Source organism: Mizuhopecten yessoensis, unplaced genomic scaffold (genome assembly GCF_002113885.1).
Source record: "Mizuhopecten yessoensis strain PY_sf001 unplaced genomic scaffold, ASM211388v2 scaffold716253, whole genome shotgun sequence".
Classification (NCBI taxonomy): domain Eukaryota; kingdom Metazoa; phylum Mollusca; class Bivalvia; order Pectinida; family Pectinidae; genus Mizuhopecten; species Mizuhopecten yessoensis.
The window spans coordinates 198,137-222,835 of NW_018480024.1; the positions used below are offsets into that span (position 1 = coordinate 198,137).

The following is a 24,699-nucleotide window of genomic DNA, read 5'->3' on the forward strand; positions in this document are numbered from 1 at the left end:
GGCAACTAAAAAAACAATCAGCAGAGTCTACCACCATGTATCCTGACTGATGAAAGGAATGCACACACAGGTGACGGTACCTTTAAAATTTGGTAATAGGTACTGTATGCCAAATATGAATGACACTGCATCATACAGCTGTCTTTAACTATACCCCCTGTATCGTCCACTGAAATTTCGACATATATTGAATAATAATAAATACATATAAACATATGCTAAAATTTTATAATAGCAGTAAGAAAGTAACTATTTATTGATGACAAAACCTTCAATTATTGTCGTATCATTTAATCCAATTTCAGTTTATCAAAGTATGAAGGATTCTTGATATTTAATAAACGTTTAGTTATAATTAATCGAGTTGTAGAGGTTTTAATAAGATAGTCAATTGATTATTTAATCCTATTGGAAGGAGATGAACAAATCTCAGCCCAGAGAACCTTTCCCCGAGGGTTGAGATATGCTGTATACCTAATATTACTGAAACTCCTTTTGTCATTCTAAATTCCCTGTTCTATTTCCCTCTACACTTGCATGTAACATGTTTATTTACCGAAGGACGTCCAAATTGGAAGACACAACATTGTATTTGCTACGCTACCTTAGCAATTCTCTACTGTAGACATGTATAAAAAATATAATACTGACTGTAAACTACCGTATAAGTGAACTAAGGTTGGTTCAGGGGAGATACATCTTACTATTTAAAAAAACCAAGTCATCTTATTATTCCGGAATAAAACATTATAAACTTCAAATGAATATTATGAATGCAACGAAATTTCGAGAGCCAATTTAGAAAACCTCTTCAACGTACAGCATAGCCTGCGATTACAATTGTTCATTTCAATTCATGAAAGCAATAATAATATTGCTTTAACATATATTCAAACGCGCCACAAGAAGCTCACAGCTTTCAATCGGCGTCATCACTATATGAACTATATATTTAGTTCATGACTAATAATCCATGTGGCCCTCAACCATATTGCAAACTGCATTCATGAAAATATGAACACTGAACAACTACTATAGATATATATATATTTCTAATTTTAAATTAAATCCAGTAACACAGGCATAAGATTATAAAATGCAATAAGAGAACTTCGGCAGCAAAAAGGCGTATAATAAAATACTTTGCCTAGCATAGATTGATCCATCCCAGATGTACTGAATAAATGTCTCTACCAACCCATAGCTGTCAGTCAGTTAGTCAATGTCAATGTCAAACAAAGAGATGTTAAGGTATGCTAAAGTGCGTGTTTCGTTGTTCTGGTTTAGCGTCCTCGCCTAAGCTAAGGTCCTATGAACAGGGTACTCCAACAATGTTAGAGGTTTTACTCGGCGAGATACTTTTGGCAGTCGGCAAAATCATATCCGATAGAAAAAAAGGCCGACCATGCAGCGGCCTCTCATGTTATAGGAGTAATGAACACGGATGCCTCGGTAATTTTAATATTGTGTCTATCATTGTAATATGAAGTGAGATAAAAGTACATGTATATGTGTATAATATTGTGTAATGCTATACTACCAGACTGTATGTCATTGTATTGTTTTGTAAATACTATATAAACAATATGTCTTTTCTCCGATGTGTTGTAAAACACAAGGAATAAAGGATCTGAATTTGAATCTGAGACACCGCCAAAAGGAAGAAGCAGGTAAGGAAGAAAGGAAATATGTCAATTCCAAGTGTTACAATAGGGCCAGTAGATCAATCATGGTTCCTTAGCAGAACACAGTGAAACTGCACGGGTCGTATGCTAAACGAACGCACTCGTATAGGACACCGTATCTTGTTCCATGAAAATTCATTTAGTTACACTTTACTTAAGATTTATATATATATGCATTCATATTTATGACCTGAGGTATCATTTCAGATTCCTCTTAAAGCTTAAAACTATATTAGAACTTTTTAGGTATTCCACATAGCCACAAAAGAGCAGCCTAAGGACTGTTAACGGTAGTTTGTTTGTGGTCTGAGTAGAACAAGATTATCATCATTTAAAAGTTAGCCTCAGTTCATAAATATACACATCATCAGATCTACCGAGTCTGTTTCGTATGTAATCGGATACCTAATTATTTTGTCTCTTTACTTTGAAACTGGTTGGGAAGTCTTGTCTCAACGACGCATCCGCCGCCAACTTCAACGTTTCTATAAAATTCACAGCAATATGACCTCCTCTTACCTAACTGACCTTCTCCCGCCACTAGTATCTACTTGAACTCCTTATAGTTTGAGAAACTCTGAGAACTATTCCATTCCTAATTTACAATCTTTACTTAACTCATTTATACCTTCTACTTTAAGATTATGTAATGAACTTGACGCTAATATCAAAACTGCACATTCTTTTAAGAGCTTCAAAAACTACCTCAAAAAACAAAATGAAACATTTAAAGTACCTGATTATTATCTAGCCGGCGACCGTAAGTTAAATACTTTAACCAAACTACATCATAAATGCAGCACTTAAAATGATGATCTCTTTAATGTTAATATAATTAACTCTCCTATTTGTGCATGTGGATATCCTAATGAAAATGCTCATCATTTCTTTTTTACATGCAGTAGATATACCGATCAAAAATTTCAAATGTTCAGAAACCTTCATAAGTACTTGCCTCTTAGCTTAGAGAACTTATTATTTGGCCATTAAGATTACCCGAGTGAAAAAATAAAAGATTTATTTATATATGTCCAACAGTATGTATGTATCGAGTACTCGCAGGTTTTAATATGGTCACGTTCTTGTGTCTCCTCTCCATCATTCCTCGTGATCTTTTATATTCATTTCTTAGTTTGTGTCCGAACTGCATGGCTAACTGTACATTTGTATGTTCCTAATTATGCTATTAAACCTCTGTAATGCTTAACTTAATTTTAAGTCCGCGAGAGCGCGAATGCAAGGAGTGTGCATGTCAGGGGTTACGCTCACTTTCGCTCTCTACACCTCTGAAATATGTCATAGCAAAACTGAAGGCACGCGGCTAGCTATTTGATTGGTTTAAGGTGAAAAAACATGACCAATCACTATAGGCTGATACTTGTCCTTTGAAGATTACAAAGGAGCGACGCCCGACTTCAAAGTCTGTCATATTTTACCGTTACGCGACTGCGGGATTCTTATGATGTACATCAAAGGATCAAACTAGTCTTCTCGTCTCATCCACAAGTGCTAAGACATATTCCATGGGTGTAGAGAGCGAAAGTGAGCGTAATCCCTGGATATCGAGGATGGAATGGATGCGAGTGAGTGTGGAGATGCGTGTGCGTTCTTTCTGTAACTAGTTCCACTTACCAATACATACAATGTATGTAATAAAGGCATGTGATGGGCCATTCAGTTGTAGTCAGTGCAGTGGAAACGAATTTTCGAGAAAGGGTGGATTGAAGTGGAGAAAGCCACTAATCACGGGATGTAACGAACTGTTTATTAGCTGGAAGTATGGAATAGTGTCAGTATTTTGCACCTTAAAGATCATTCAAATGTAGTATTTCACCCCGGAGGAAAACGATAGCAAAGCACTCCCCTGGTAATGTTCTTTACATTTGGTGTGAGAAGAGGAATTATTTCACATGCTCGTTTGGTTTGGTTTGTTTGTGTTTTACGTCATATTAACAGCTATGGTCATTTAAGGACGTGCCAATTTTTATTATGGTGGAGGAAAGTCAGAGTTCCACGAAAAAAAACCCACCGACCAACGGACCAACGGTCAGTACCTGGCGCCTTCCTCACGTAGGTCTCGAACCCGCGACCCGGTGGTGGAGGGATAGTGGACTTAGCCGCTGTGGCCCCTATTTCAAATGTTTGAATTGCCTGTTCCTATGATCCGGCGATTAGGCTTGTTTTCTCCTTGGTCCTGCCATTACTCCAAGACAAAAGCTGCCTAATCTAGTTTTGGAAATATGTTGGAGTTATATTTATTCGGTATCCCGGGGTGGGTATATAGACATTTTGCGCGGTGTGCAACAACCTTATGTAGTTTTTAGGACTATTTGACCTGGTCGATCCAATTTTTTTTGTTATCTGTGTAGATTCTATTTTTTTTCTGGCTATCTGTAGATGTAATTCGTACGTCATTAACCGAGATGTGCATTGGAGTTTCAGTTGATAATCTGTATGGTGTGGAAGTTATCATATTCGCATTTTTCTGAAGATTTATTTTCATGTCGTTATTTTTACAACACTTGCAGTTTTTATTTAATGTCATTAGAGTTACTCCCCTTCGCATATGTATGATATAATACGAACAATAATGGTCTTGCGGCACAGGTTCAAAATAAGAACCTTGCGGCACAGGTTCAAAATAAGAACCATTATAGTTCACCATATACATAAACAAATCTTTAAGGAATATCATTAATCTCGACTTTATTTTACTTTTGAGAAAAACTATGTCTGAACTTTTGCAATACACATTGACACTTTACCCTGTGACTATTGTCAATCTTACTTCGAGGCTACTTGTATTTTATACATTTTGAAAGCCTTCCGACTCAAGTCTGTTCATTCAGTTATTCAAATATTTTCAATTGAATTGATTAGAAAAAAAGTAGTTCTACCTTAAAAAGCTTCGTTACGAAAAATACGTAAAACAGTTGACTCCCAATGGGGTAATTATGATAAAACAGAGCTTTCGTTATTCGTCATTCCATCGGGCTTCAAATAAGGCAACGTCAAAAATAGGCATCAAAAATTTAAGTCGAAAAGGATTTAACAAACAGTTGGTATTTGTTGTCTTATTAATGCGTTTCACATACAAAACATTGTTTCGTTATCTTTCACTGATAAAATGCCTGTACGGTACTTATGATAGGTTCCTTGTCAATGCTGGTAATTAGACGTCTGGCCGTAAACACTATTTGCTCGTTAGTGACCGCCATCTTTTCCTTGGATTGGACGATAGACATGTTTCAAATCACGTTTTTCCCTTTTTCTCAGGAATCCATGGCGGTCACTAATTTATCGCCAAACCCCTTTATAACGCCAATAGTTATCTGAACAAAATTTGAGGCCAGTAGAACGATATTTTACTGTATATCCTTTATTCCTGGTTTATATTTTTAAGTGTTTAAGCAATCAGGAGATGGTCGATATTTACTTTACACTGTTACTAATATGATAAATTATTACGTCTATACTAAGTAAATGCACATAGTTTATTTGTATCACAAGTCGGTTTTCTCATTTTTGGCGTTTAGATATGCACAGGACCAATGATATATTCGACACACATAGTTCCTCTGCACCCCTAGAATAAGTCGTGAGACAATAAATACAACGTTCGCAGTAAGCAATTCAATTGGTTCCAGGTACGATAGCCTACCAATCGCCTCCCCGATACCTGTCATTTGCAGATTATATATGAGCTACACCCAACATAACAAGCCTGTCGATTGTACTATGACTCAACTATGATACAACTGATATTTTCCCCCCAAGACATCAGACTAGTCTATTTGTATCATCCACAGGGTGTCGCGGTGAGAGCTTCGATTTTTCACGACAACTCACAGTGGGGTAGAAAATGTATGATACCTTGGATTTCGAGGATGACCAGGAGACCGATTTACATTAAGTTGTTTCCGAGACCTGTTATCGTTAAAAATATAATTTTAAAAAACCCTAAATTAAGCAGAGCTGTATTTGCCCATGATCGTGAAGATAATATTGAATGACCTCAATCCTGAGTGTTCAAGACCTGTAGATCAACATCGTCCTCCGGAACCTGTTGCGGAGCGCGCGTTACTTCCTGTGATACACAAGAGGATCGCTACATGAGCGCGCGTCATACGCCAGGAGCTCGCGTCAAACGACAGGAAGGACATGATTAATTGACCATTCGTTTCTTAAGTACTTTTTTGTTTGTTTGTTTGTTTGATTTTGTTTAACGTCCTATTAACAGCTAAGGTCATTTAAGGACGGCCTCCCCTGTGTGCAAGATGCATGCGTGTAGTGTATGTGTGTTTTTTGGGAGGCTGCGATATGTTCGTGTTTGTCTCCTTGTGATAGCGCGGAACTGATGCCGGCTTTATAGTGCTACCTCACTGAAACATACTGCCGAAGACACCCAGCAGGACGCCCCACCCGGTCACATTATACTGACAACGGGTGAACCAGTCGTCCCACTCCTAATTTGCTGAGCGTTAAGCAGGAGTAGAAACTACCATTTTTAAAGACTTTGGTATGTCTCGGCCAGGGGACAGAACCCAAAGCCTTCCTCACAGGGGCGAACGCTCAACAAATGGCCAAAAGTGAGGCATTGTCAAGGGAGACATTAGGAAGAAGAAAGTTATTTAGAAAGGAGAGAAGAGATAAGGTCCCAAATTTAGTCGCCTCTTACGATCATGCAATTGGGGGCAGCAGGTACAATTCTGACGCCCTACCTGCAGGGTTATTCTTAAGTACCTGCAGGGTTATTCTTAAGTACATCCAATGCTTATCTAGCTACATGTGGGGGGTTATTTGAACACGTATTTAATTATTGTTTTGTCAATTTCGGGTTGTAAGTTTTTTTTATAAGAATGTTTGTCTAGTTTGCACAAGTCGGGTCGGCAAACATTGATAAGGGCACCTTTTGAAATTTGAATTAAATATAAAAAGCTTCATAATATTTAAACATATTTTATTGAAAACAATCAAAGAAACATACTCAATCATGTGTACATTAAATTACAGAAATACAATAACTAAAGATTGACAGATAAATGAATAAAAACAGCATTATATACCTAATTGTGTTATAGTTCTTGTTATAATGTTTAAAACATAGGCTCTTACAAGGTTGGTAAATCATCGCATTTTAAACTAGACATGGTAAATGGAAGTTTTTTAATGGAGAAGTCAAAAATGACGGACTTGATGAATTTGGGGAATTAATGAATTGATGAATGGAACTGTTTATAAATGGCGAAGATGATGAAAAAAACAAACACAAAACATGCTGAATGAATGAACGAATACACGAAAGTATTTCTCAAATAATGTCGTTCACCATACCAAAGAAATGGATAGATATATTTATCAAAATAATGAAAATAAAAGACGCTTCTTTTTTTGTTTAGAATCAATGATCAGAGTGAACTACATTTTGTATCTCTCAGACAAGGCGCAGGTATTTACATTCAGGGGCGCAGCTAGCCCTTGCACGGAGTAGATTCATATAGGAACGAGGGTAGGGGAGAGGAGAGGGGCCATGCCATCCGGCAGAACAAAATGAATAAACGAAAATAAAGATCTATCTTTCAGACGATCATTTTCCAGAGGATGAATTACACGAAGCAATTGCTAAAATGTTTGAACATTAATGAGGTTGAGGTCAGCGCGTGCCGAAACATGCAGTGTTGGTTGGTTTAGCGAAAAAATAGCTGCGCTTCCAATAAATCACCCCACGGGTCTCGGCACGCGCTGACCTCAACCTCATTCATATTAAAAAAAAAGTGGTACGATGACTGCGAAAAACTCTGAAACTCTTAAATTGTGTGTTTTTGGAGGAAACGGAGATCATGTCCGCGGAAGGAGAATACATTTTACATTATATAGGTCCAAATATAGCTGTAACAAATTCTCAGGTCCCTGTGTACACAACAACTACATTTCAACGGCAATACCGGTTCAGTAACAACATTGCAGTTCGTCAGCATCCGATTGTTTTTCAGCGAGATTGAATCTTTCAAATGGAGTCAACTGTTCTGTCAACGGATGAAACGGTGGCATCATAGAGAACTACAGAAGGAGAAAGACGACATAGACTACAGTAGGAGAAAGACCATCATCATGAGGAGGGTTAGAGTCGGATGGATTGTGTAGGCATTGTTGTTATCCTGTCGCTGCGCGTCAATCGCGCCCTGTAATTCACCGTTCCGGGCGCCGTTACAGTCTGTCCTCATCAGGGATAAGTAGATGTCGCGGGATTCTGCCGCAAGGTCAGCGTCACACTGTGACATAACGGTGTCGATAGCACAGGTCATGACGCTCTGGATCGGCCTGTGTATATAAGCAAACAGATACAGTTGACTTTTAGTTATCTAGTTCTACATTGTATATACAAAGATATGAGAGTATAATTTGTTATAACATATAATACATTCCTTACAATCCACCATGACAGTCTTCATCATAATGATAGTTTGAATAAAATAACTGTTTTTGTTTAAAGTATACTTGCCCTAATGATAACTTTGAGTATCTTCATATGACCATTAACAGTCTACTTCGTACACAATATTTCCTATTTATTATTTATATCTGCATTATGGATATATTCAGGTTTTATAAATACAATCCAGTTTATATTAGGATAGTCCCAACAAAAGCAAAAGACATGTCACGTGTGTATGCTAGTCCCAACAAAAGTACAACACATGTCACGTGTGTATGCTAGTCCCAACAAAAGCGCAAGACGTGTCACGTGTGTATGCTAGTCCCTACAATAGCACAAGACATGTCACGTGTGTATGCTAGTCCCAACAAAAGCACAAGACGTGTCACGTGTGTATGCTAGTCCCAACAAAAGCACAGGACGTGTCACGTGTGTATTCTAGTCCTCACAAAAGCACAACATATGTCATGTGTGTTTGCTAGTCCAAACAAAAGAACAAGTCTTGTCACGTGTGTATGCTAGTCCCAACAAAAGCACAAGACATGTCACGTGTGTATCACAAGACATGTCACGTGTGTATGCTAGTCCCAACAAAAGCAAAAGACATGTCACGTGTGTATGCTAGTCCCAACAAAAGTACAACACATGTCACGTGTGTATGCTAGTCCCAACAAAAGCGCAAGACGTGTCACGTGTGTATGCTAGTCCTAACAAAAGCACAGGACGTGTCACGTGTGTATTCTAGTCCTCACAAAAGCACAACATATGTCATGTGTGTTTGCTAGTCCAAACAAAAGAACAAGTCTTGTCACGTGTGTATGCTAGTCCCAACAAAAGCACAAGACATGTCACGTGTGTATGCTAGTCCTTACAAAAGCACAAGACATGTCACGTGTGTATGCTAGTCCCAATAAAAGCATAAGACGTGTCACATGTGTATGCTAGTCCTAACAAAAGCACAAGACATGTCACGTGTGTATGCTAGGCCTTACAAAAGCACAAGACATGTCACGTGTGTATCACAAGACATGTCACGTGTGTATGCTAGTCCTGACAAAAGCACAAGACATGTCACGTGTGTATCACAAGACATGTCACGTGTGTATGCTAGTCCCAACAAAAGCACAAGACAAGTCACGTGTGTATGCTAGCCCCAACAAAAGTGCAAGATGTGTCATGTGTGTATGATGGTCCCAACAAAAGCACAAGACGTGTCACGTGTGTATGCTAGTCCCAACAAAAGCAAAAGACATGTCACGTGTGTATGCTAGTCCCAACAAAAGCACAAGACAAGTCACGTGTGTATGCTAGTCCTAACAAAAGCACAAGACAAGTCACGTGTGTATGCTCGTCCCAACAAAAGTACAAGACGTTTTACGTGTGTATGCTAGTCCCAACAAAAGCAAAAGACATGTCACGTGTGTATGCTAGTCCCAACAAAAGCACAAGACGTGTCCCGTGTGTATGCTAGTCCCAACAAAAGTCCAGCACGTGCCAAGTGTGTATGCTAGTCCCAAAAAAGCACAAGACGTGTCACGTGTGTATGCTAGTCCCAACAAAAGCACAAGACCTGTCACGTGTGTATGCTAGTCCTAACAAAAGCACAAGACGTGTCACGTGTGTATGCTAGTCCCTACAATAGCACAAGACATGTCACGTGTGTATGCTAGTCCCAACAAAAGCACAAGACATGTCACGTGTGTATGATGGTCCCAACAAAAGCACAAGACGTGTCACGTGTGTATGCTAGTCCTAACAAAAGCACAAGACAAGTCACGTGTGTATGCTAGTCCCAACAAAAGTACAAGACGTGTCACGTGTGTATGCTAGTCCTAACAAAAGCACAAGACGTGTCACGTGTGTATGCTAGTCCCAACAAAAGAACAAGACGTGTCACGTGTGTATGCTAGTCCTAACAAAAGCACAAGACATGTCACGTGTGTATGCTAGTCCCAACAAAAGCACAGGACGTGTTAAGTGTGTACGCTAGTCCTCACAAAAGCACAACATATGTCATGTGTGTTTGCTAGTCCCAACAAAAGAACAAGACTTGTCACGTGTGTATGCTACTCCCAACAAAAGCACAAGACATGTCACGTGTGTATGCTAGTCCTTACAAAAGCACAAGACATGTCACGTGTTAATGCTAGTCCCAACAAAAGCATAAGACGTGTCACATGGGTATGCTAGTCCCAACAAAAGTACAAGACGTGTCCCGTGTGTAGGCTAGTCCCAACAAAAGTCCAGCACGTGCCAAGTGTGTATGCTAGTCCCAAAAAAGCACAAGACGTTTCACGTGTGTATGCTAGTCCCAAGAAAAACACAGCATTTGTCATGCGATATGCGATATATGTTTTCATACCGTGTAACTATATATACGTGTACGATGTAATTGTGATATATGGCATCACAATAAACACAATTGACTTGAATTTACTGTTTGATAGTCTTTCAGGAGCACAACATTTGGCATGTGTGTATGATAGTCTATCAGGAGCACAACACCTGTCATGTGTGTATGATAGTCTATCAGGAGCACAACACCTGTCATGTGTGTATGATAGTCTATCAGGAGCACAACACGTGTCATGTGTGTATGATAGTCTATCAGGAGCACAACACGTGTCATGTGTGTATGATAGTCTATCAGGAGCACAACACGTGTCATGTGTGTTCACGTGTGTATGCTAGTCCCAACAAAAGCACAACACATGTCACGTGTGTATGCTAGTCACAACAAAAGCACAAGACCTGTCACGTGTGTATGATAGTCCCAACAAAAGCACAAGACGTGTCACGTGTGTATGCTAGTCCCAACAAAAGCACAAGACGTGTCACGTGTGTATGATGGTCTCAACAAAAGCACAAGACATGTCACGTGAGTATGCTAGTTCCAACAAAAGCAAAAGACATGTCACGTGTGTATGATGGTCGCAACAAAAGCACAAAATGTGACACGTGTGTATGCTAGTCCCAACAAAAGCACAAGACGTGTCACGTGTGTATGCTAGTCCCAAGAAAAACACAGCATTTGTCATGTGATATGCGATATATGTTTTCATACCGTGTAACTATATATACGTGTACGATGTAATTGTGATATATGGCATCACAATAAACACAATTGACTTGAATTAACTGTTTGATAGTCTATAAGGAGCACAACACGTGGCATGTGTGTATGATAGTCTTTCAGGAGCACAACATTTGGCATGTGTGTATGATAGTCTATCAGGAGCACAACACGTGTCATGAGTGTATGAGAGTCTATCAGGAGAACAACACATGTCATGTGTTTATGATAGTCTTTAAGGAGCACAACGCGTGTCATGTGTGTATGAGAGACTATCAGGAGCACACAATTTGTCATGTGTGTATGTTAGTCCCAACAAAAGCAAAAGACATGTCACGTGTGTATGATGGTCCCAACAAAAGCAAAAGACATGTCACGTGTGTATGTTAGTCTATCAGGAGCAAAACACGAGTCATGTGTGTATGAGAGTCGATCAGGAGCACACCACGTGTCATGTGTGTATGATAGTCTATCAGGAGCACAACACATGTCATGTGTGTATGATAGTCTTTAAGGAGCACAACACGTGTCATGTGTGTATGATAGTCTATCAGGAGCACACCATTTGTAATGTGTGTATGATAGTCTATCAGGAGCAAAACACGTGTCGCTTGTGTATGACGTGTTTGCGCCAATATTGCTAACTATTTTTGCTATTTGCTACATACACAAAATGTAAACACTCCTGCTATTGTCCACCCCAATACTTACCCACAATATGCCAGTCTGTCCTTAGACGCATCAATTCCAATTGTGGAGAAGTTGAAATTGAAAGCCTGCTGTTGCATGCAGATACCTATCTCATTTCCTTTAGTCATCAAACAGGGCAACGCGTCTTTGATGGCTGAAACCACAATATCAATTACACTTGCATCAGTAAAATACACCAGTAAAATGCTATTACAACATTCAAAATATCTTATATAAGTAAACGTTATAGGTCAAGCGCATTGATGTTCCAAGAAACGCACATTGCTCGCTCTTAATATCTCCCTTGTAAGGGACAGCTTGCGATACAAGCGCACACATGACTACAATATGATCGCCCTTCCAGAACAAGCGCTTATCGAAAAAGTAACGAAAGGGTTTTTTTTGTTGTTTTCTTTTTCCCCGTTAGAACGATGCGATTGCACGGCAAAGTACTGGTGTGTTAAGGAAATGGATTCTACTGCATCAGATATTGTTGCGAGGAAGAGTTCAATATTTGTTTCTAATTTCTTTTGTAACTAATAGTTTCGGGTTTTTTTTCTCTGTATTATTATTATTTATATTTTCAAATACATGTTCTCAAATTTTTAACAATTGTAATTCTGTAAAATGCATCACAACGTGTGGTTTTACATGGAATACTTCTTTTGAAAAAAAGGCTTAATCATATTTTACTGATCAACTCATATACCCCTGAAGACACATTTGAACTCGACCAATTCAAAGGTTGGAATAGTCCATTGTGAAATTTTAGGAGTGAATCAGTTAACTTGTTGCTACGCTGAATCTGAAAGCCGTACTTAGAATTCTAGAATATGTCCGAATTCGGAGTTGACCCTGACTTAGATTCAGTCATATGAAAGATCAATGGTCAAGCGTACCTTGTACTCGGGATGGTTCACATATATATTGGGTTATCGTATCGGCATAGGCGAACTGGTTTACGTCAACAATCGCCTTGATGAACTTGTCCATTGAATTCACAGAGGACGGCAACTCATTGTGCATACACGTCAAAAGGCTGGACAGATCTCTGAATGAGTATAAAATGCATACAGTGTCACTCAGCTCTTATCATGCAAGGTCTAACGTCACTCTTATCAAATATTAACCCTTTCACCGCTTTAGACCATAATGGACTTATCCAGATCAATGCCTGGTAGAGTTTACTAAAGTTGCACAGGGGTGAAAGGATTAAGTACATATACAGTCTGGCGTCACTTTTAACAAATATCAATGGCTCTCATGGAGTCTAACGTCACTCTATTCAAGTATTAAGCACGTGTACAAGTTTGACGTCAACTTTAAAAAAATAATCCATTTTACTATAAAATAGATCATAGTTCACTTCCCAGAACTCTTACTTACCCGCAATATACATCTATGAAATCACCGATCATTGCATTAATTTGTGATGCACTTGGTTGACTAGTGCCCAATGCCTCAACCATATTTAGTGTCTTAGGCAGAGTAGATAGAGAGCACATGACCGGAGTTGCCATGATGGGATTATTGGTCTCCGCGGCAGCCAGCTGACCACAGCTAGGGGATAGCAGGTCAGGCAGCAGGTTTCTTATCGTGGTCCCCAGGCTAGGGCTGCAGGATTTCGCCTGAATGCTTATACACCGAACAACTTCACCGGCAAATCTGGATGGAAACAAGTACATGTATTAAATCACAACATACATACGACGTTTGACAATGACCAACAATTGTTCCAGGAGCAATGCCTGTCTTGTATTTCGTAAAAGATGCAAGTATGCGATATCGTAAAAAACACAACAGATATCGTGTATGTTATTTAAACTGGCGTATTGTATATGTTGCAATACCGTAATACGATACAGGATAATTACAAGACGTATCATAGAATAGAAATAACAATAAATAGTTCATACATGCAATATCGTCGTAAATAAAATTGAAATAAAATTTTGGATATCTTGTTTTTTGTACGAATTTGTCATTTCATATAATGATTGAACTTTTTTTCTGATTTTTATGCCATTATGCACGCAAATCAGTTATATACGCATTCCATGAAGCTCGCTAGAGTTTTATAGTAAATTTGTATGTAACCTATTTGCAGAGTACCATGTTATAATGGAACAAAATATCAAGACACTTTCTCTACTTCCCCCTCCCCCCGGAAAAAATAACTTGTACTCACGGACAATACATGTCCAGGTCTCCGGACATCATATCCGTCGGTGACTGTGGCATTGAAAATAACGACAACGCTACACAGGCAGACATGGGCAGCGCTGCGTCTGTCACACACTCTCCTTTGTCAAATATTTCTACAAATGAGACAAAATATGTTCATTGGATAATCGTGTGATAATCGTGTGCTTCTCCGCAGACATGGGATTATAATTCTACAGAAAGTTGTCGTGTTGACACGATCGGGAACCGTCGGCAACTTCCGTAAACGAGAAAAAACGTATTTGTATTTTCTCGTTAACGTAAAGTGCCGACAGGTCCCGATTGAGATTCACAGATGACTGCAACCTTTAAAAAAATGATACTAAAAACAGTATACAGCTGAACAAATAGTTCGTCTGACAAAACAGCAATCTAGACAACAGTAGAATTTTCTAGATATATGACTGCCTTGGTATATCTAGCTGGGCTGTAAGTTCTAGTTGGGATATATGCTTTGCTGGGTATTTCTGTCCGAGTTGCATTTGTGTCACGTGATGGAGTTTATATTCTAACCCTAAGTTTGTGATACCGTTACACGAAAGTAAATTTCTAAACATTCTAACACACCTAGCCCTACGGAAAGAACATGTAGTTCATTTCGACATATTTCAAAGAAACGTTACCCAAACAAATACAAAAGAACAGATACTGTATTTTTAAAGAATGTTATATGAAGTGGTTTGAATATTATAATGTAGCGAAAACCATATGTCTTTGAATGTAGGTCAACGATATTTTTACAAAATTGTATGACACCGTTTGTTAGGAATATCTGTAAATCTGACCGTCTTTCGATTGAGAGTGAATGGAAGTAATGAAGTTGAACAAACATGTAATTTTTTTAAACGGATAATATTTACATTTGCATGGCATTGTTACTATGTAGCCTCTTTGAAAGCTGTGTCGTTGATGGGACTTTAATTACCATGCATCACGAGACACAATTCTTAGCGTATTAATACAACACTGACCGGAACTACAATATCCAATATAAATAAACATGACGGCTGCTGAAATATCACTGGGCATTGTGAGATTTGACAATGTCATTGTAAATTTATGTGCAAAATAAAAAATAAAATAAAAAACACTGTTTTACAATGAAAACAAGACCAAGGTCTGCAATATCGTACAAAATGCACATCGGTTGAAATCACCAATGCCGGCAATGTAAACAATTTTAATGCTCATGCAATTTATCAGAATTATCGTCTGTTACACTGCATTGATCAACAGGGGTTCGTTACAAATGCCTGAAATACACATATTCTATAGACCTACTGACACATATGTTACACACCTACTGATATGAGTCACAGCACACCTAAACATTTCAGACATTTGTAACGAACCTGTGCTCCGTCGCAAGATCACTCACTTCAAACGCTGTCAGTTTCACGCGTCTCGGATCCATGGTTCCTCAGTTTCTGACGCCATGTCAAATAACGATGCTGTTATAGAATCTACCGACTGTTGTCAGGTTCCCATACAATCAACAAATACAAATTTGTTCCGCGGAAAAATCGAAACAATTCCAAATCTAACTTCCAGCTCAGAGTTCTATTGATAAACCTAGATTACCCTATAGACATATCATACGCAATTGTATTGATACTGAATTGTGGAATAAAATTGAAGTGTTTGTTCAAATTTCAAAGTACTACTTTGTTTGCCAATCAGCACGCGACAATACGCTGTTCAAACTATTGAACGAAATTATGAGGACTGTCGATAAGACGGGCATTTTTAATTTTAAATATAAATTATAAGTTAAAAAAGAACATAAGAGGCAGAGAAACGTAAATCTAAGTATTGAACTGTTTTTGTATGGGATTTATGATCTATTTTAATGACACAGCGCGCATTATGTTGTTTGCTTGCAAAGCTGTGTCATTCAAATAGATCATAAATACCATACAAAAACAGTTCAATGCTTAAGTAAATCAACTAGCTCTTATACAAAATGCACGGTCGTTTCCGATATACAAGTTTCCGGAACAAAAGTCCCGTGATTTGGCAATCAATTAAGACAGACATATTTACTTCTGGTGTAAACGTAAATCAGTAGCAAGCCAACTTCATCGGAGTGAGATATTGGTAAACTTTGACGAAAATGGCTGAAATTTCACATCTCCAACCCTTTGGAACCGCGCACAAGCTATTTTTTGTGTGTGTGTGCAACTGTAAGATTTTCGATGCTAGCCGGAAGTTTATATGCCCCATATCACGTGACATGCGTATCTAACACCCGGTCGTATCCTGAGAAAAAACGTATTTCGAAAACTAAGTATAGATAGATGTCCTGAAGTTAGTTAGTTAGACGCAAAACGAAGATCTGTTGCAGGGAATTCTGTTTTTCAAAAGTGAATGTCACCATATCCCATTCTGATGAAAGATCTCATAAAAGTATAAAATAATTCAAAAACACAAACAATTGCTGATAAATCTTGTAAAGAATGTTTGAAATGTGTCTTACCTGCTTTGAGTTTACATACAGAGGTTAAGACTTTTCCCAAGTTGTCAAGATTAAAAAACCTCCTCAAAACAACATCAGCCGGTTTCGTGGATTGTTTGTAGCCGGATGTTACGCATTGCTGTAACGCTGGTATGCCTCTGGAAACGAAAACGAAAGAGACTTTTAAACGGAAAACTGTTAATTAAAACATATATTGCCTGAGAAATAATGGAGAATTGAGAGTGTGAGAGTCGGTATGAGTAACTCTGTTCTTGTGTACCTGTATGTATGTGAGAGATGGTGAGAATGCGTGTGCGAGGAAATGTTCAAGTGTGTGGGAGTGTGTGGGAGTGTGAGAGTGGGTATGAGTGACCCTGTAGGTGAGTACGTGTTTTTATGTAAGAGATGATTATAATGCCTGTGCCAGTTCCAGTGTGTGGGAGTGTGAGAGTTGGTATGAGTAACACTGTAGGTGAGTACGTGTTTTTATGTAAGAGATGATTATGATGCCTGTGCCAGTTCCAGTGTGTGGGAGTGTGAGAGTTGGTATGAGTAACCCTGTAGGTGAGTACGTTTTTTATGTAAGAGATGATTATAATGTCTGTGCCAGTTCCAGTGTGTGGGAGTGTGAGAGTTGGTATGAGTAACCCTGTACGTGTTTTTATGTAAGAGATGATTATAATGCCTGTGCGAGGTAAAGTTTCAGTGTTTGGGAGTGTGAGAGTGGGTACACGAGTACTTAATGTATGTGAGAAAATATTTATTCATAGATAATAATAAAATTCCTTTTTAAGAAAAAAAACCTATGCTGAAACAGGCATTATTTATGTGAACATATGAATGTGAATGAAGAAAATCCCCTATTTTACATTACTTACTCGCAAAGTTTGTCAAAAACTTCTTCCCCAAGCTTTGACGTTATATTTTTTATCATATCAGCCAATTCCTGATTAAAGAGTGCTCCAAGTCCAGGGCTACCACCCCGTCGGGGTTGAGAGGTATATATGGTGATGATAGGGCTCGTTGGTATGGCCGAGGACATAGTCATGTTTGTACCAGCTGTTGGTGAGACGGGTGTTGTTGCCACAGGCGGGGGAGTGTTCATTGAGAAGTCTAGTCCTGGAATGAGGCACGCTAGAGAACCCTACAAACATGGAGGATAACACATTGGTTCCGGTATTTCAATGATAAAGTGTTTTATCACATAACTGACCCATTTTACTATGTCACACGGCCATGTCATAAATATGGTATTACACACATGTAATAAAACGTAAAGGTGCTGTGACTGGTCAATACCGTGGGAACACTGAAGGTACTACTTTTATTTACTATACCACATGACACATTTACTGGGTTTTTGAAATGAATTTGAAATATCTATTTTGTTAATGTTATTTTCAATGCAGTTAAAACTGTTCATTATTAAAAAATAATAACTCTGGACCTATTTTGCACTTCGCGAAACGACAACACTATGATCGGAGTACTTTGGTTTTAACTATATAGTCAACAGACATCAAATATTCGTATTTGATTTTTTTCTTCAAATTATGAATGTTATAATTTGATAAACACAATCTGATATGAGTGCACTCATGTCCATGTCATATTGAATTAAATTCGTTCAATTATTTGATATGAGACTCACCTACAGGCTCGTGTCACATCAACTTATTGAACTCGTTTAATAAGTTCAATATGGCATGGACACTCATGTAAGATTCCCTATTTGTAAAACATAACTATTCACATACGGGTTAAATATCTATGAAAGACCACCGTACAACTATATACAGTGACATGTTAGTTTGTAACAGTAATACTGCGAAAATATACTTCTTGCAAAAAGGTGTTGCTTTAACATACCAATAGTAAGAAGAGCTCATACTATCAATATATAGCTGAACGAGAGGCTCCGCCCATTTGGAAGTGTAACTCTACATTTAATGAATGACATAACCACCCTTTATAACAGGAAGTACTTTGTTTTTCATTTTCCTGTCCTATGTTGCTTTACACGGATGGATCGTCAGGCAAATACTTATTAATTATTTATATTTACATTTCTACTGCACAGAGCCTAGATGGTTCTACCGGGCCCAATGTATGTTTTTTCCGTATAATTTAATTTTGCCTATCTCCCCATAATATTTTTTTTGGTATATATCGTATATACCTAAAAAGAAAAACAACTGATGACGGAACTACTCTTTACACTTCAGAATGCAAAATTACAACGCAGCATTTTTTTAGCGCAATTGTTTAGTTTACGTAAAAATTAAATAAATCTTTAACTGTGCATTTACAACGTGTTTGTCTACGTTTTTTAAACTAAATTATAAAGAATGACCAAGATTTTGTTTTGGTATATACGGTATATACCGAAAAAAAATTGTGCACTTTTTTGCATAAATCCGCGAAGCGGTTTATGCAAAAAAGTGCACATTTTTTTTTCGGTATTTACCGTATATTAAATAACATACATTGGACTATTGTGACGTCGCTATGCTTATGACGTCATAACTGTAACGTTGGAGATTGCCCTGCTCCATTGTCAACTGGTGGCTGTTCTCTGTATGCATTTACCCTGACGTTGAAACATGTTAAGACTGATATTATGTCTTTATTTCTGCGTGAACTGTAAGTTGATTAACATAAAATGTAAATATACGTATAGGTTGTCATATTTTTGACATGCATTGGTGTGGAACATACATTGGCTTACCTACATATTTAACATGTAAGTTATAAGTCAATGTATGTTACACACCAATGCATGTCAAAAATATGACAACCAATCCTTAAATCGATTTTGTATTGTTTTACGTCCCGTCGACAATTTGAGTCGTTTAGGGCCAAACAACAGTGTAAAAATAGACATTCACAAAAACCTAAATACATTAAAACAAGAAACAAAAGGTTAAAATGTGTGAAGATGTCGAAATATATCAATAGCAAACGAATTGTTTATAAAATATATAATTTCTTATTATAGAGATTATTTGAATGTAAATAATCATGGATTGATTGCACAGAAACTGTATCGAATAAACGTTTCATAGAGGGTACATTATAAAATCTGTCACGTATTTGTTTGAAATCAGCGCATTCAATCATAAAGTGTTTGACTGTAAATGGCTGATCACAGGCATGACAACAAGGTCGGCCTCCCCAATGCAAAATGTAGCTATGTGTGATGTAGGTATGGCCTATGCGTAGTCGCGACAGGACAACTTCCTCTCTGCGGTCTGCTCTACCTTTTGCACATGAACCTACATTAGGTTGAACTGAAAATAACTTATTGTTTTTTTCTTCGGACCATTATACAATGACGGTGGAACTTACTATCTCCGTATATAGATGGTTATTTGTTTATTATCCTCGTACTGATTCAAGGGTCTACTCTGAAACATAATCATTAAACTCCCATTTCTCTTAATATCAACATCTTCAGGGGACCATCACTTTAATATGTAAGACATTGAAATTTCATGTTGTGTTGTATGTTTCATAACTAACTATATCAAATTACCTAATACATTCACATTTAAGACAGAACGTTAAGTTCCCTCAATGACGATATACCTCATGCCGAAATAGGTTAAAATCACTTCATTAGGAGTAGTTCTATAAATATTTATCTTCTTTTTCAACTTCTTGGCCCTCGCCTCTGTCTTCAGAGGGTCAGTTTATATTCATACAATGTTGAAGGAACGAATTCCCTTCATCTACAGTTCTGTATTTTACTATATTCTTTGAAGTAATATTTATCCTTTTTTTTTGTCCCAGCCCTCCTGTCTAAAGGGATGTCTCATTCGCGCTATTCCCTTAGTCCATGGATAGTAAATTCAAAGTCAAATAAAAATCGATAGGAAAATAGGATGTGATACGGACGGACGGATGACAGCCGCCGCGTCCCGACATCAGTTAACTTTAATATTCGGACTCCTGAGCTAAATATTCATGTGCACGTGAATAAAATTAACGTAATGAAATCATCATGTTCTTGTTAATTACATCACTGTATAAATTAAACCTATGCTAATAGTGGGTTTATTCAACACTTTAGAACTGGATTCACTTATTATAGGTGTTTAAGTTCATGTATTTTATAACCGAATCCAACATAGAATCGAAATGTCTTTAAGCAGTCTGATTGTTCTGGATTACCTACCATAACCTCCAGTATGCTGGACTTGTAGGTGTTACAAGCACAGGTGAGGAATTCTGAGTCAGTGGTCGAGCTGAGGAGGAAAATAAACACCAATTTGTTAGATAATAGTGAAATTGTAGAGTAACAAAGAGTAATAAAGAAGTAGCATAGTATAACTAACGAGTAGAGAAATGTAACAGTAAAGATAACAAGTAACATGATATGGCAAAAACGTAACATGGTATAACTAAGAAATAACAGGGCATTACTACGGCGTTAGATAATATAACTAAGGTTTAACATGGTAATCTATGGAGTTCCCTGGTAAAACGACGGAGTTCCTTGGTATAACTATGGATTTCCATGGTATAACTATGGAGTTCCATGTTAAAACTATGGAGTTTCCTGGTATAATTATGGAGTTCCCTGGTAAAGCTATGGAGTTCAATGTTATAACTATGGAGTACCGTGGTATAACTATGGAGTTCCTTGGTATAACTATGGAGTTCCGTGGTATAACTATGGAGTTCCGTGGTATAACTATTAAGTCCCCTGGTATAACTATTGAGTTCCATGGTATAACTATGGAGTTCCGTGGTATAACTATGGAATTCCGTGGTATAACTATGAAGCTCCATGGTATAAGTGTGGAGTTCCATGTTAAAACTATGGCGTTCCGTGGTATAACAATGGAGTTCCCTGGTATAACTATGGAGTTCCGTGGTATAACTATGGAGTTCCATGGTATAACTATGAAGCTCCATGGTATAACTATGGAGTTCCATGTTAAAACTATGGCGTTCCGTGGTATAACAATGGAGTTCCCTGGTATAACTATGGAGTTCCGTGGTATAACTATGGAGTTCCGTGGTATAACTATGAAGCTTCATGGTATAACTATGGAGTTCCATGTTAAAACTATGGCGTTCCGTGGTATAACAATAGAGTTCCCTGGTATAACTATGGAGTTCCGTGGTATAACTATGGAGTTCCCTGGTATAGCTGTGGAGTTTCATGGTATATCTATGGAGTTCCGTGGTATAACTATGGAGTTCTGTGGTATAACTATGGAGTTCCCTGGTATAACTATGGAGTTCCATGGTATAACTATTGAGTTCCATGGTATAACTATGGAGTTCCGTGGTATAACTATGGAGTTCCCTGGTATAGCTGTGGAGTTTCATGGTATATCTATGGAGTTCCATGGTATAACTGTGGAGTTCCATGGTAAAGCTATGGAGTTCCGTGGTATAACTATGAAGTTCCCTGGTATAGCTGTGGAGTTTCATGGTATAACTATGTAGTTTCATGGTATCACTATGGAGTTCCATGGTATAACTATGAAGCTCCATGGTATAAGTGTGGAGTTCCATGTTAAAACTATGGCGTTCCGTGGTATAACAATGGAGTTCCCTGGTATAACTATGGAGTTTCATGGTATATCTATGGAGTTCCATGGTATAACTGTGGAGGTCCATGGTAAAGCTATGGAGTTCCGTGGTATAACTACGAAGTTCCCTGGTATAGCTGTGGAGTTTCATGGTATATCTATGGAGTTCCATGGTATAACTGTGGAGTTTCATGATATAACTATTGAGTTCCATGGTATAACAGTGGAGTTTAATGGTATAACTATTGAATTCCATGGTATAACTGTGGATTTCCATGATATAACTATTGAGATCCATGGTATAACTGTGAAGTTTCATGATATAACTATTGAGTTCCATGGTATAACAGTGGAGTTTCATGGTATAACTATTGAATTCCATGGTATAACTGTGGAGTTCCATGATATAACTATTGAGATCCATGGTATAACTGTGGAGTTTCATGATATAACTATTGAGTTCCATGGTATAACTATGGAGTTCCCTGGTATAGCTATGGAGTTCCCTGGTATAGCTATGGAGTTTCATGGTATATCTATGGAGTTCCGTGGTATAACTATGGAGTTCTGTGGTATAACTATGGAGTTCCCTGGTATAACTATGGAGTTCCATGGTATAACTATGGAGTTCCATGATATAACTGTGGAGTTTCATGGTATAACTATGGAGTTCCATGGTATAACTGTGGAGTTCCATGATATAACTATTGAGTTCCATGGTATAACTATGGAGTTCCCTGGTATAGCTATGGAGTTCCCTGGTATAGCTATGGAGTTTCATGGTATATCTATGGAGTTCCGTGGTATAACTATGGAGTTCTGTGGTATAACTATGGAGTTCCCTGGTATAACTATGGAGTTCCATGGTATAACTATGGAGTTCCATGATATAACTGTAGAGTTTCATGGTGTAACTATGGAGTTCCATGGTATAACTGTGGAGTTCCGTGATATAACTATTGAGTTCCCTGGTATAACTATGGAGTTCCATGGTATAACTATGGAGATACATGGTATAACTATAGAGTTGCATGGTATAACTGTGGAGTGCCATGGCATAACTATAGATTTCCATGGAATACCTATTGAGTTCCATGGTATGTATAACTATGGAGTTCCATGGTATAAGTGTGGAGTTCCGTGGTATAACTATGGATTTCCATGGAATACCTATTGAGTTCCATGGTATAACAGTGGAGTTTCATGGGATAACTATTGAATTCCATGGTATAACTATGGCGTTCCATGATATAACTATTTAGTTCCATGGTATAACTGTGGCGATCCATGATATAACTATTGAGTTCCCTGGTATAACTAAAGAGTTCCATGGTATAACTGTGGCGTTCCATGATATAACTATTGAGATCCATGGTATAACTGTGGAGTGCCATGGCATAACTATAGATTTCCATGGAATACCTATTGAGTTCCATGGAATAACTATGGAGTTCCATGGGATAACTGTGGAGTTCCGTGGTATAACTATGGAGTTCCGTGGTATAAATATGGAGTTCTGTGGTATAACTATTGAGTTCTGTGGTATAACTATTGAGTTCCGTTGTATAACTATGGAGTTCCATGATATAACTGTGGAGTTCCATGGTATAACTATGGATTTCCATGGTATACCTATTGAGTTCCATGGTATAACTATGGAGTTCCATGGTATAACTATAGAGTTCCATGGTATAACTGTGGAGTTCCATGGTATAACTGTGGAGTTCCATGGTATAACTATGGAGTTCCATGGTATAACTATGGAGTTCCATGGTATAACTATGGAGTTCCATGGTATAACTATGGAGTTCCATGGTATAACTATGGAGTTCCATGGTATAACTATGGAGTTCCATGGTATAACTATGGAGTTCCATGGTATAACTATGGAGTTCCATGGTATAACTATGGAGTTCCATGGTATAACTATGGAGTTCCATGGTATAACTATGGAGTTCCATGGTATAACTATGGAGTTTCATGGTATAACTCTGGAGTTTCCTGATATAACTATGGAGTTTCCTGATATAAGTATGGAGTTTTATGATATAACTATGGAGTTCCGGGTATAACTATGGAGTTTTATGATATAACTATGGAGTTTTATAATATAACTATGGAGTTCCGTGGTATAACTATGGAGTTCCATGGTATAACTATTGAGTTCCGTTGTATAACTATGGAGTTCCATGACTATTGAATTCCATGGTATAACTATGGAGTTCCATGGTATAACTATTGAGTTCCGCTGTATAACTATGGAGTTCCATGGTATAACTATGGAGTTTCCTGATATAACTATGGAGTTCCATGGTATAACTGTGGAGTTCCATGGTATAACTATGGATTTCCATGAGGAGGAACATAGAGTTACTGAGGAGGAACCTAGAGTAACTGAGGAGGAACCTAGAGTAACTGAGGAGTAACCTAGAGTAACTGAGGAGTAACCTAGAGTAACTGAGGAGTTACATAGAGTAACTGAGGAGGAACCTAGAGTTACTGAGGAGTAACCTAGAGTAACTTAGGAGTAATCTAGAGTAACCGGGGAGGAACCTAGAGTAACTGAGGCGGAACCTAGAGTAACTGAGGAG

General features: G+C 38.0%; 1 protein-coding gene across 2 annotated transcripts in view; it reads right to left on the reverse strand.

Moving 5' to 3' along the window:
- Positions 1 to 7,523: 7,523 nt before the first annotated feature.
- The window catches only part of LOC110442353, a 23,252-nt gene continuing 6,076 nt past the window's right edge, over positions 7,524 to 24,699 (reverse strand). For both annotated transcript variants that reach the window (XM_021485912.1, XM_021485911.1), the window contains exons 3-10: positions 20,740 to 20,809; positions 17,441 to 17,706; positions 16,584 to 16,720; positions 14,073 to 14,202; positions 13,271 to 13,549; positions 12,784 to 12,935; positions 11,906 to 12,038; positions 7,524 to 8,006 (exon numbers count right to left, since the gene is read on the reverse strand). In XM_021485912.1, coding sequence (XP_021341587.1) covers positions 7,772 to 8,006; positions 11,906 to 12,038; positions 12,784 to 12,935; positions 13,271 to 13,549; positions 14,073 to 14,202; positions 16,584 to 16,720; positions 17,441 to 17,706; positions 20,740 to 20,809 — 1,402 coding nt within the window. In that variant the 3' untranslated portion in view covers positions 7,524 to 7,771. The remainder of the gene's footprint in view (positions 8,007 to 11,905; positions 12,039 to 12,783; positions 12,936 to 13,270; positions 13,550 to 14,072; positions 14,203 to 16,583; positions 16,721 to 17,440; positions 17,707 to 20,739; positions 20,810 to 24,699) is intronic.